Source organism: Lynx canadensis, chromosome A1 (genome assembly GCF_007474595.2).
Source record: "Lynx canadensis isolate LIC74 chromosome A1, mLynCan4.pri.v2, whole genome shotgun sequence".
NCBI lineage: Eukaryota > Metazoa > Chordata > Mammalia > Carnivora > Felidae > Lynx > Lynx canadensis.
Genome location: NC_044303.2, coordinates 199,868,363 through 199,882,727, shown reverse-complemented (window position 1 = coordinate 199,882,727; position 14,365 = coordinate 199,868,363). Strand labels below are relative to the sequence as shown.

At 35.5% G+C, this 14,365-nt stretch overlaps 1 protein-coding gene across 2 annotated transcripts; it reads left to right on the top strand.

The window, feature by feature from the left end:
• Window positions 1–1,713: 1,713 nt before the first annotated feature.
• LOC115508264 (40S ribosomal protein S29-like) lies at window positions 1,714–11,161 on the top strand. Of its 2 annotated transcripts, none has more exons than XR_003966968.1 (2): window positions 1,714–1,724; window positions 11,057–11,144. XR_003966968.1 is itself a non-coding variant. In XM_030306760.1 (2 exons), the coding sequence occupies exon 2, from the start codon at window positions 10,961–10,963 to the stop codon at window positions 11,129–11,131; it is 171 nt and encodes a 56-aa protein (XP_030162620.1). In that variant the 5' UTR covers window positions 1,720–1,724; window positions 10,957–10,960; the 3' UTR covers window positions 11,132–11,161. The 2 variants fall into 2 exon arrangements, 1 of the variants encoding a protein (XP_030162620.1); XM_030306760.1 differs by having other exon boundaries at window positions 1,720–1,724; window positions 10,957–11,161.
• The last annotated feature ends 3,204 nt before the right edge of the window (window positions 11,162–14,365 follow it).

The window sequence follows — 14,365 nt, the reverse complement described above, 5'->3', positions numbered from 1 at the left end:
AACTACACTGTTGGTGAGACTGTAAGTTGGTACAGTCACTATAAAAACGGTATGGAGGTTCCTCAAAAAAGTAAAATTAGAAATACCACTCAATCTAGTCATTTCACTTCCGGGTATTTACCCAAAGAAAGTAAAAACAATAATTCAAAAATACATATGCACCTCTATGTTTATTGCAGCATTCTTTACAATAGCCAAGATATGGAAGCAACCTAAGTATCCACTGATGGATAATGAATGGATAAACAAGATGTGGTGTATATGTATGCAATGGAATATTAGCCATAAAAAAAAAAATGAAATCTTGCCATTTGCAGCAACATGGATGAACCTAGAGGGTTCATTTCATTATGCTAAATGAAATAGGACAGAAAAGAAAATACCATGTAATTTCACTAAATCTAAAACAACAAATGAACAAAAGAAAACAAATAGTCTCAAATACATAGAACAAACAGGTGGTTGTCACAGGAAAGGGAGGGAGGGAGGATGGGCAAAATAGTTGAAGAGGATTCAGAGGTACAAACATCCAGTTATAGAATGAATAGGTCATGGGGATATAAAGTGCAGCACAGGGAATATAGTCAATAATACTGTAATAAGTTTGTATAACTACACATATCCTGATAAGCATTCCATAATGTATCAATGTCAAATCACTAGTACACCTGAAAATAATATAAACTATAAGTCAAGTATACTTCAATTAAAAATCAGTAAAAAATAAACAAGTAAATAAATAAATAAATTTATCAGTTTTTGTATCCCTTTGGAGGAAAACAAAAAGCACAATATTCTTAAGACAATCTTTAGATCAAAAGTCAGATGTGACACTTATACTTGACCTCTACACCTTAGGTGTTATCAAATGAAATTGAATAAATAAGCACTCGTAGATACTTCATAAATGTTGGGCACTCTCCTTCATGAAAATTCACATCATTCGTTTGTGGCCAGGCATTAGGCTAAATTTATGTGTGCCTTCTAGAGTTTCTATTTAAGTACTTTTTTTTAACCTTAATCATAATGGGAGAAAGATAAAGGAGGATCAGGATGCCTACAGGTAGGAGTAGGACTTAATAATATACAGTTTAACTTTTAAAATTGTGTTTATAATTAATAAACAGGACTTAGCTGACCTGTTATGGATACTTGAATATAGTCAATAATACAGGGAATATAGTCAATAATATTGTAATAACTTTATATGATAACTACACATATCATGATAAGCATTCCATAATGTGTAAATGTCAAATCACTAGTACACCTGAAAATAATATAAACTCTAAGTCAATTATACTTCAATTAAATGGTTTTATGGAAAATCAATGAAATAATGTATGGATACGGAATGATATGAGATAGTTAGATTTGTTAATATCTAACTCAAATTTACTCTTATGTGAAATCCCTAGAGAAAACTGCCAATAGGTTACAATGTAATATCTGCTGACATTTTTCATTATCAATACATAATTATCAACTCCTAAAACTTCAAGAGCTTGAATATGGAGATTTTATAATCCTTATAATAACAAAGTATGTATACATGAAGGAAATTATATTCTGTCTAAAGCCAAAGAAGATAGTCACAAGGTGGAACTGAGTCTATCTTTATAGTTTTAAACCATCATGTCTTCAGTATGAGCATCATTTCTCTTTTTTTTAAATACAATTTATTGTCAAATTGGCTAACATACAGTGTGTAAAGTGTGCTCTTGGTTTTGAGGGTAAATTCCTGTGCTTCATCACTTACATACAACACCCAGTGCTCATCCCAACAAGTGCCCTCCTCAATGCCCATCACTCATTTTCCCCTCTCCCCCACCCTGCCAATCAACCCTCAGCTTGTTCTCTGTATTTGAGAGTCTCTTATGGTTTGCCTCCCTCCCTCTCTGTTTGTAACTATTTTTTCCCCTTCCCTTCTTCCACTGTCTTCTGTTACATTTCTCAAGTTCCACATATGAGTGAAAACATATGATACCTGTTTTTCTCTGATTGAGTTATTTCACTTAACATAATACCTTCTAGTTCCATCCACGTTGCTGCAAATGGCATGATTTCATTCTTTCTCACTGGCAAGTAGCATTCCATTGTGTGTGTGTGTGTGTGTGTGTGTGTGTGTGTGTGTGTGTATACACGCACACACACACCACGTCTTTATCCATTCATCAGTTGGTGGACATTTAGGCTCTTTCCATAATTTGGCTGATGTTGATAGCACTGCTATAAACATTGGGGTACATGTGCCCCTATGAATCTGCACTCCTGTATCCTTTGGATACATTCCTAGTAGTGCTATTGCTGGGTCATAGGGTAGTTCTGTTTTTAATTTTTTGAGGAACCACCCCACTGTATGTCAGAGCAGCTGCACCAGTTTGCATTCCCACCAACAGTGCAAGAGGGTTCCCCTTTCTCCACATCCTTTACAACATCTGTTGTTTCGTGAGTTGTTAATTTTAGCCACTCTGACTGTTGTGAGGTGGTATCTCAGTGTGGTTTTCATTTGTATTTCCCTGATGATGAGTGACATTGAGCATCTTTTCAGAACATCATTTTTCTTTAACAGTGATAGATTCCATGAATGGCTGCATTGTAGTCTCTGATTAATTGATGTCAGGAGTTTATATACTATATTCCTTTGCCAGTTCAGATGGTATAGCAAACTACCACAGAATAAATGGCTTATAAACATATATTTCTTGTAGTTCTGGAGGCTGGAAGTCTGAGATCAAGGTGCCAGCGTGGTTGGGTTCTGGTGAGGGCTGGCCTACTTTAGAGTTCATAGACAGTTGTCTTTTTGCTATATCCTCATATGTCAGAAGGGATGAGACAGCTCTCCAGGCTCTTATAAGTTTACAGATCCCATTCATGACAGCTCATGACCTAATTGCCTTCCAATGACCTCCTAATACCATCGTGTTGGGAGTTAGAATTTCAATATATAAATTTGGGTGGGGAGAACACAAACATTCACAAACACAAACATTCATTCCTTAACACTCCACCATCACACTTTTATGCCTTTCTTGTATGCAAAATACATTCATTCCATCCCACAACCCTGAAGCCTTAAGCTGTTTCCTCATCACCTCTAAAGTCTCATCTACATCTAAACCAAATAGGAGTGAGATTAAAGATATCATTCATCCTGAGGCAAATTTCCTTCTACCTGTAGACCTGTGAAACCAAACAAGTTCTATGTTGCCAAAATACAGGCACAGGCACAGGACAGACATTTTACTCCAAAAGAAAGAAATAGGAAAGATAAAAGAGCTTACCTGGGTCCCAAGTAAGTCCAAAACCTAACAAGGGAAATGTTAAACGTTAAGGCTTAAGAATAATTTACTTTGGCTTCATGTTTTACCCTCTAGACTCACTGGGGTGGAGGTCCTATATTCCAGATCTACTGGTATGGCAACATTACCCCCACAGTTCAGAGATCATGCCCACCTGTTGCTCTTTGCAGTGGTTATGCCCGTGCTATGTTTCTCCACAGTGTGGAGGTTATTCCCCACGACTCTGCTAGATGACTATTCCTATAGTTTCACTAGGCATTGGTACTGCCCTTTGAAATCAAGGTGGTGGCAGTCCTGCCTCCTGGTCTCCTGCACGCTGGGCCTGTGAAGAGAATGATGTCCTAAATAAATGATTTTCATGGAATTATGAGAATAATTGACAAAACATGAGCCAGCCAATCTGAAAGTGTTAATACGATTTCAAGTAAAGCCTACAAATGAAAACCAAACAAAATTGGTCTTGATACCAGTTTACAATCATTAAATGGGGGAAAACATCTTAGAGATGTAAAACAAATGAGTCTTAGGGATTTCCATGTGAATCTAAAGCAATATATGCCATAGTTAAAGGATGCTTTAGTCTTTCTTACAAATGACAATTCATCTAAGGACACACAATGCAGTACATTTGGGGATTATAAATTATACAAATGTAAGACAGGGAATGATTGAACATTACATAAGAAAGAAGAAAATTGTCAGTGGTAAGAAGGAGAAGGATCAGAGAGGACCATAGCTCAATATGAAATAAGTAAACATGTAACGATACGGAAGCACCTTGGGGAATACATAATGCAATTTCATTGTGTATTAAACAAAGGATAAATTGAAGAATTGCTTCAGTTAAACTTCCAAAGAAGAACATACACATTGCATTCTGCTTTAGATTATACCACTCAAAGAGGTATATGGAGAGAATTCTAAAGAAGAAAACAACAAAAGCCAAATGTCAAAATGTAGATCATACAAAAAAAAAAAAAAAGTTCTGGAACAACCTTATCTATTTGGAGCCATTAAAAATAAAATAGTCTGGGGGTGCCTGGGTGGCTCAGTTGGTTAATCAGCTCAGGTCATGATCTCACAGTTCCTGAGTTCAAGCCCCAGGCTGACAGCCCAGAGCCTGGAGCCTGCTTCAGATTCTGTGTCTCCCTCTCTCTCTGCCCCTCCCCATTCTCTCTCTCTCTCTCTCTCTCTCAAAAATAAACAAACCTTAAAAAAAATTTTAAAAATCAAGATGATGAAACTATAATGACTGAACTGAAAAATACGCTAGAAAAAAAATACACCAGAGGTACTCAATGGCAGACTAGATAAAGCAGAAGAGAGAATCAATGACTTCGAAGACAAACAGTAGAATTTATCCAATCAGGGAAGGAAAAATAAATTTTAAAAAATGAAGATAGCTTAACGTATTTATAGGATAACACCAAACAGACTAATATTCACAAAATAGGGCTCCCAAAAGAAGAAGAATAGAGAGAGAAAGGGGCAGAAAACTTATTTAAAGAAATAATTACTGAAAACTATCCTAATCTGAAGACGGAAACAGACATTTAGATCCAGGAAGACCAGAGAGTTACAAATAAAATGAACCCAGAGACCCACACCAAGATACATTATAATTAGAATGTCAAAGACAAGGAAAGAATCTTCAAAGCCACAAGAGACAAGCAACTTGTTATGTACAAGGGAACCTCACATGACAAACATATTTTTTTGGCAGAAACATAACAGAATAGTATCCTATATTCATAGTGCTGAAAGAAAAATACTTTCAAACAAGAATACTCTAACTGGAAAAATTGTCACTCACAATTGAAGAAGAGATAAAGAAATTTCCAAACGAGCAAAAGCTAAGCCTCACAAGAAATATTAAACGTAATTCTCTAAACCGAAATAAAAGGCACTAATTTATAACAGGAAAACATAAAAGTGTAAGTTTTACTTGTAAAGGTAAATATATATAAAAGATGGCAGAGTAATCACTTATAAAGCTAGTATTAAGGTTAAAAGACAAAAGTTGTAAACATAATTATAATATTAAGGGATACACAAGATAAAGAGATGTAAAATGTGACGGCAGAAAATAAAACATTGGTGGAGGGGGGGGAGTAAAAATGTAGAACTTTAGAATTCATTCAAACTTAAGTTTTTATCAGATTAAAGTAAAATGTTACAAGTTGTTATATGTAAGCCTTACAGTAACCACAAACAAAAACCTATAGTAGATACACAAAACAGAGAGGACTCTAAGATACCACTGAAGAAAGTCATCCAACTATAAAGGCACAGAGCAAGAGAAAAAGGCACAGAGGAAGTATAAAACAGCTAGAAAACAACAAAACGTGAATAAGTACATATTTATCAATTATTACTTTAAATTTAAATGGACTAATTTCTCCAAACAAAAGACATACAGTGGCTGAAAGGATTAAAAAAGAAAAAGACCCATTTATATGCTGCCTACAAAAGACTCATTTCAGATCTAAAGACATACAAAGTAAAAGGATAGAAAAAGATATTCCATGCAAATGGAGATCAAAGAAAGTGGGGAAAGGTAGACTTATCAGACTTTAAAACAAAGATCATAGTAAGAGACAAAGTGTACTACATAATGATAAAGGGATCAATCCAACAAGAGGATATAACATTTGTAATTATTCATGCACCCAACATAGAAGCATATGGATATATAAAGTAAATATTAACAGATGTAAAGGTAAAACTAGAAAGCAATACAATAATAGTAGCGAAATTTGATACCCCAGTGACATCAATAGATAGATCATCCAGACAAAATCACTAAGAAAACATTGGCCTTAAATGACACATTAGACCAGATGGATTTGAAAGAGATATACAAGGACTTTCCATCCAAAAGCAACAGAGTACAAATTCTTCTCAAGTGCACAATGAACATTCTTCTGGAGAAATCATATTAGTCCACAAAAACAAGTTTAATAAATTTAAGAAGACTGAAGTCATATCAAGCACTTTTCTGACTCCTGTGTATGGAAGTATAAATTAATTATAAGAAGAAAACTAGAAAATTTATAAAAATGTGGAGATTAAGCAATAAGCTACTGAATAATCAATGGGTCAAAGAAGAAATCAAAAGAGAAATAAAAAAATATATAGACACAAAGGTAAATGGAAAGAATATACCAAAAGTTATGATATGCAGCAACAATAGTTCTAAGAAGGAAGTTTCTATCAATAAATGTCTACATCAGGAAACAAGAAAAATCTCCAAATAAACTTACCCCCTAACTTTATACCTTTAAGAACTAGAAAAAGAGCCAATTTAAAGTAGAATAAGAGGAAATAAAAAAGATCACAATAAAAATGAATGAAATAGAGACTGAACTGACAATAGAAAAGATGAATGAATATTTGGATATTTGAAAACATTTGGATATTTGAAAAGACACAGAGAATTGACAAACTTTATCTACATTCACCAGGGGAAAAAAAGAGAAGGCATATAAATAAAATGAAACATGAAAGAGACATTATAGCTGCTTCAGTAGAAATACAAAGGATCAGAAGAGACTACTACAAACTCTATATGCCAACAAATTTGACAACCTAGAAGAAATAGATTTTTAGAAACATACAACCTATCAAGAGTGAATCATAAAAAATAGAAAAACTGACTGGTTTGATTACTAGTAAGGAGATTGAATCAGGAATCAAAAACCTTCGAACAAATTAAAGTTCAGGATTAGATGGCTTTACTGGTGAAGTCTTCCAAAGATTCAAAAGAATTAAAACTAATCATTCTCAAGCTTTTCCAAAATATGGAAGAGGACGGAACACTTCCAAAGTCATTTTATAAGGCCATCATTACCCTGATTCCAAAACTAGACAAAACACCACAAGAAAAGAATATTATAGGCCAATACCTCTGATGAACATAGATACAAGATTTCTTAACAAAATCTTAGCAAACTGAATCCAACAATACACTCATAGGATCATACACCATTATCAAGTGGGATTTATTGCAAGGATGCACGGATGTTTCAACATCCTTAAATCAATGTGATAACCATATAAACAAAATGAAGGTAAAATATATACAATCATCTCAATAGAAGCAGGAAAAGCCTTTGACAAAATTCAACATCCATTTATGATAAAAACCCAAAGTACTCAATGGGTAAAGATGGAAAGCTTTTCCTCTAAGATCAGGAACAAGACAAAGATGCCCACTTTCACCACTTTTGATCAATATACTACTGGAAGTCCTAGCCACAGCAATAAAACAAGAAATAGAAACAAAAGGTATCCAAATTTGTAAGGAAAAAGTAAAACTGTCACTATTTGCAGATGCTAGAATACTATATAGAGAAAATCCAAGACTCCACCAAAAACTATTACAATAAATGAATAAATTAAAGTTTCAGAATACAAAATTAATACGTGGAAACCTATTACATTTCTATACAATAAAATAGGAGAAAGAGAAATTAAGAAAATGATTCCTTTTACAGATGCACCAAAAAGAATAAAGTACCTAGGAATAAACTTAACTAAGGAGGTGAAAGATCTGTATTCAAAAAACTATAAAACATTGATGAAAGAAATTGAAGATGACACAAACAAATGGAAAGATATATCATGCTCATTTTTGGAAGAATATTGTTAAAATATGAAAACTACCCTAAACAATCCCAAATTCAATGAAATCTCTATCAAAACATCAATAGCATTTTTCACAACACTAGAACACATAATCTTAATATTAAATAGAACCACCAAAGAATCAAACAGCCAGAGCAATCTTGAGAAAGAAGAGCAAAGCTGGAGGTATCACCGTCCCTGATTTCAAGATGTACTACATAGCTATCATTGATCAAAACGGTATGGTACTGGCACAAAAAATAGACACACAAATCAATAGAAAAAAACAGGGAGCCCTGAAATAAACCCATGCTTATATGGTCAATTAATCTATGACAGAGGAGGCAAGGATATGCAATGGAGAAAAGACAATCTTTCAAAAAATAGTGTTGGGAGGGGCACCTGGGTGGCTCAGTCAGTTAAGCATCTGACTCTTGGTTTCTGCTCAGGTCATGATCTCTCAGTTTGTGAGTTTGAGCCCCATGTCAGGCTCCACACTGACTGTGCCGAGCCTGCTTGGGATTCTCTCTGCCCCCTCCCACTCATGCACATGCTCATGCTCTCTCTCAAAACAAATAAATAAACTTAAACAAAAAAGACAAAAGCAAGTGTTGGTGGGGATGTGAAGAAAAGGAACCCTCATGTACTGGTAGTGGGAATGTGTTGGTGTAGCCATTATGAAAATAGTATGGAGTACTTCAAAAAATTAAAAATAGAAATACCATATGATTCAGTAATTCCACTATGTGGTACTTACCCAAAGAAAATGAAAGCAATAATTTGAAATGATATATGCACCCCATATTTATTGCAGTTTTATTTGCAATAGCCAAGATACAGAAGCAACCTATGTGTCCATTGATAGACGAATGGACAAAGGACATAAAGATGCGGTGTGTGTGTGTATGTATATACACACACATGTATATACGTACTATGTACATATATGTATACATATATATGTACATATGCATGTGTGTGTGTATAATATATACACACACACACAACGGAATACTGTTCAGCCATAAAAAAAGAATGAAATCTTAACCATTTGCAACAACATGGATGGACTAGAGGGTATTATGCTAAGTGAAATAAGTCATTTAGAGAAAGACAAATACCATATTGTTTCACTTATATGTGGAATCTGAAAACAACAAAAAAACAAAAACAAAAACAAAAAACCAAAATGAACAAAAAGCAGAAATAGATCCCAAATACAGAGAACTGGTGATTTTCAGAGGGAAGGGGGTGAGGAGATGGGCAAAATGGGTGAAGGGGAGCTAAAGGTACAGACTTCCAGTTATGAAATTAATAAATCATGGGAATGAAAGGGAATACAGTCAATTGTATTGTAATAATGTTGTATGCTGACAAATGGTAGCTACACTTGTGAGCATAGCATGATGGATAAAATTCTTGAATTGCTACTTTGTATACCTGAAACTAATGTGACATTGTGTATAAGCTATGATCCCCACCCCCCAACTATACTTTACTTTACAACTATACTTTAATAAAGAGGAAAAGTGGGTATGGAGGAACTTATCTCAACATAGTTAGGCCCATATAAGACAAGCCCACACTAATATTATACTCAATGGCAAAAAGCTTAAAGTTTTTCCTGTAAGATTAAGACAAAGATGTCCATTCTCACCACTGTTACTAATATTGTTTTGGAAGTCCTAGTGTCACTATTTGCAGTTGATGTGATATTATATATAGAAAACCCTACATACTCCATGAAAAAAGTGTTAGAAACAATAAATGAATTTGGTGAAGTTTCAGGATACAAAATCAATTTGCAAAACTTCATTGCATTTCTCTACACTAACAACCATCAGAAAGAGAAATTAAGATATTAATTTTACAATTATATCAGAAAGAATAAAATACCTAAAAGTAAATTAAACCAAGAAGGTGAAAGACTTATACACTGAAAACTAAGACACTGATGAAAGAAATTGAAGAAGGCAAAAATAAATGGAAAGATATTCCATGTTTCTGAACTGGAGGAATATTATTAAAATGTCATCACTATGTAAAGCAATCTACAAATTCAATTCAATTCCTACCAACATTTCAAATGCAGCTTTCCCAAATAAAACAAAGAGTCCTAAAATTTATATGAAAAAACGAAAGACCCCACAGAGCCAACCATTCTTGAGAAAGAAAAACACACCTGGAGACATCATGCTCCCTGATTTCAAATTATATTTCAAGGCTATAGTAAGCAAAACAAATGGTATTGGTGTAAAAACAGACACATAGATCAATGGAACAAAATAGAGAGGCAAGACATAAACCCATGTAAATATGGTTAATTTACAACAAAGCCAAGAACACACAATCAAAAAAGGATGGTCTCTTCAATTAACAGTGTTGGGAAAATGGGACAGCCACATGCAAAAGAATAAACCTGTACCACCATCTTTTGGCACATAAAAAATTAACTCAAAGTGGATTAAAGACTTGGACACAACACCTGAAACCATAAAACTCCTAGATGAAAACATAGTAAGCTCCTTGACATCAGTCTTGGCAAAAGTCATTACTTTTTTTTTTTTTTTTAATTTGAGAGAGCATGCATGAACAGGAGAGAAGCAGAGAAGGAGGGAGAGAGAGAATCCCAAGCAGGCTCTGTGCTGTCAGCATGGAGCTCAGTGAGGACCTTGATCCCACAAAATGTGAGATCATGACCTGAGCAGAAACCAAGAGTTGGACAGTTAACCAATTGAGGCAACCAGGTGCCCCAAAAGGCATTACTTTTCAGTCTGACACCAAAAGCAAATGCAAGAAAAGCAAAAATAAATGATGTAACTACATCAAACTAAAAATGTTCCGTACAGTAAGGAAACCACCAACAAAATGAAAACGCAATCTACTGTGAGGAAATATTTCCAAATCATATGTCTGAAAAGGAGCTACTACTATCCAAAATATATAAAGAAGGCATACAACTCAGTAGGGAAAAATTCCAATTAAAAAATGGGCAGAGACCCCTTTTGTTTCACTGCATCCAAGAAAGCAAGATGGGTCACCAGCAGCTCTGCTGTAGCCATCCAAGGAAATTTGGCCAGGATTCTTCTTCTTGCCTTGTCTGCTCAAACCAGCATGGTTTGATCCAGAAATATGGCCTTAACATGTGCTGCCAGTGTTTCTGTCAATACATGAAGGCTACAGGCTTCGTTAAGTTGGATTAAGTGAACTTTCTTGAATGGGTAATCCAAGATACCTACCTTAACTGCAATTTGGGATAAGTTACCTTAATCCCAACTCATTGTACATAAAATAAAAATACTTCAATTAAAAAAATGGGCAGAGAATCTGAGTTAGATATTTTTTCCAAAGATGCTATATTGATGGCTAACAGGTAAGTGAACAGATGCTCAACATCACTAATTACCAGGGGAATGAAACCAAAACCACAAAGAGCTATCATCTCACACCTGTTAGAATGTCTACTATCAAAAAGACAAGAAATAACAAATGTTGGCGAAGATGTGGAGAAAAGGGAATCTTTGTGCACTGTTGGTAGGAATGTGTTTCAGTATAGCACTATGGAGAACAAGCATGGAAGTTCCTCAAAAAAATAAAAGTACTACTAACATATGATCTAGCAATTATACTTCTGGGTATTTATCCAATGAATAAAAAACAGTTGAAAAGATATATGTATCCCCATGTTCACTGCAGCATTATTTACAATAGCCAAGATACAAAAACAACCTAAGTGTCCATCAATGTATAATGGATAAGAAACTGTGTTATATATACACAATGGATTATTATTCAGACATAAAAAATGACATCTTGCCATTTGCAACAATGTGGATAGACCTCAAGGCCATTACACTAACTTAAAGAAGTCAAATACTGTACAATCGTACTTATAGGTGGTTTCTAACAAACAAACCAACAAACAAAACAAGCTCATAGATACAGAAAACAAATTGGTTTCCAGTGGCAAGGGGTTAGAGGTGGGTGAAATGGGTGAATAGCTTCAAAAGTTACAAACTTCCAGTTATAAAATAAATAAGTCATAGGGATGTCATGTACATTATGGTGACTATAGTTAATAAAACTGTATTACATGTTTGAAAGTTACTAAGAGAGTAGATCTTAAAAGTTCTCATCATGAGAAAAATATTGTAACTATGTATGGTAATGAAATTTAACTGGACTTATTGTGGTGACCATTTGGCCTATATATAAATATCAGAGAAACATCAGAGAAGCAGAAGAGTATCATAGAAGGATTAAAGCAAAACAAAATTGGATGTTTCTCTCTTTCTTTTTTTTAATATAATTTTTTGTCAAGTTAGCTAACATACAGTGTATACAGTGTGCTCTTGGCTTTGGGAGTAGATTCCCATGATTCATTGCTTACATACAACATCCAGTGCTCATCCCAACAAGTGCTCTCCTCAATACCCATCACCCATTTCCCTCCCCCCACCCCCACTCCCGCATCAATCCTCAGTTTATTCTCTGTATTTAAGAGTCTCTTATGGTTTGCCTCCCTTTCTTCTTGAAACTATTTTTTCCCTTCCCTTCCCCCATGGTCTTCTGTTAAATTTCTCAAATTCCACATATGAGTGAAAACATATGAGATCTGTCTTTCTCTGAGTTATTTCACTTTAGAATAATATCTTTCAGTCCTACCCACATCGTTGCAAATGGCAAGATTTCATTCTTCCTCATTGCCAAGTAGTATTACACTGGATATATATACCACATCCTCTTTATCCATTCATCAGTTGATGGACATTGGGCTTTTTTCCATAATTTGGTTGCTGTTGAAAGCACTGCTATAAACATTGGGGTACATGTGCCCCTATGAATCAGCACTCCTATATCCTTTGGATAAGGTCCTAGTAGTGCTATTGCTGGGTCATAGGATAATTCTATTTTTAATTTTTGAGGAACCTCCACACTGTTTTCCAGAGTGGCTGCACTAGTTTGCATTCCCACCAATAGTGCAAGAGAGTACCCATTTCTCCACATCCTTGCCAATAGCTGTTGTTTCCTGAGTTGTTAATTTTAGCCACTCTGACTGGTATGAAGTGGTATCTCAATGTGGTTTTGGTTTTCATTTCCTCAATGATCAGTGATGTTGAACATTTTTTCATGTGTCGGTTGGCCAGCCAGATATCTTGTTTGGAAAAGTGTCTATTCATGTCTTCTGCCCATTTCTTCATTGGATTATTTGTTTTTTTGGCTGTTGAGAGTTTGGTAAGTTCTTTATAGATTTTGGATCTATAACCCTTTATCCGATATGTCACTTGCGAATATTTTCACCCATTCTGTCAGTTGCTTTTAGTTTTGTTGACTATTTCCTTCACTGTGCAGAAGTTTTTTAATCTTGAATAGGTCCCCAGTAGTTCATAATTACTTTTATTTCCCTTGCCTTCAGAGACATGTCAAGTAAGAAGTTGCTGTGGCTGAGGTCAAAGAGGTTGTTGTTGTTCCCTGTTTTCTCCTCTAGGGTTTTGATGATTTCCTGTCTCACATTTAGGTCTTTCATCCATTTTGAGTTTATTTTTGTGTATGGTGTAAGGAAGTGGTCCAGGTTCATTCTTCTGCATGTTGCTATCCAGTTCTCCCAGCATCATTTGCTAAGAAGACTGCCTTTTTTCCATTAGATACCTACTTTGCCAAAGATTAGTTGGCCATACATTTATTGTTCGAATTCTGGGTTTTCTACAGTACTCCATTGGTCTATGTGTCTGTTTTTGTGCCAATACCATACTGTTTTGATGATTACAGCTTTGTAGTACAGGCTAAAGTCCAGGATCGTGATGCCTCCAGGAATATTTTTCTTTTCTTATTTGATCTAAAAGATAACTGTTTAAAGCTATAATAAATAGTAACAATGCACTGGGAGGTTATGACACATAGATGAATGAAATGAATGACGGCAATATTAATAAGGCACAGGAGGGAGACATTATGAATATTCTATTATAAACTGTCTGCCCTGTATGTGAAACAGTACAACTTTAGTTGAAGGTAGACTTCAGCTAGCAAAAGTGCACTGAAAGCTCTAGAGAAACAGGGGTGCCTGGGTGGCTCAGTTGAGCGTCTGACTTCAGCTTAGGTCATGATCTCACTGTTGATGAGTTCAAGCCCCATATCAGGCTTGCTGCTGTCAGCACGGATCCTGCTTGGGTTCTCTCCCTCTCCCTCTTCCCCCCACTCACCCTCTCTCTTGCTCCCTCTCTCTCAAAAATAAACCTTTAAAAAAAAACTTTTAGGGGCGCCTGGGTGGCGCAGTCGGTTAAGTGTCCGACTTCAGCCAGGTCACGATCTCGCGGTCCGTGAGTTCGAGCCCCGCGTCGGGCTCTGGGCTGATGGCTCGGAGCCTGGAGCCTGCTTCCGATTCTGTGTCTCCCTCTCTCTCTGCCCCTCCCCCGTTCATGCTCTGTCTCTCGCTG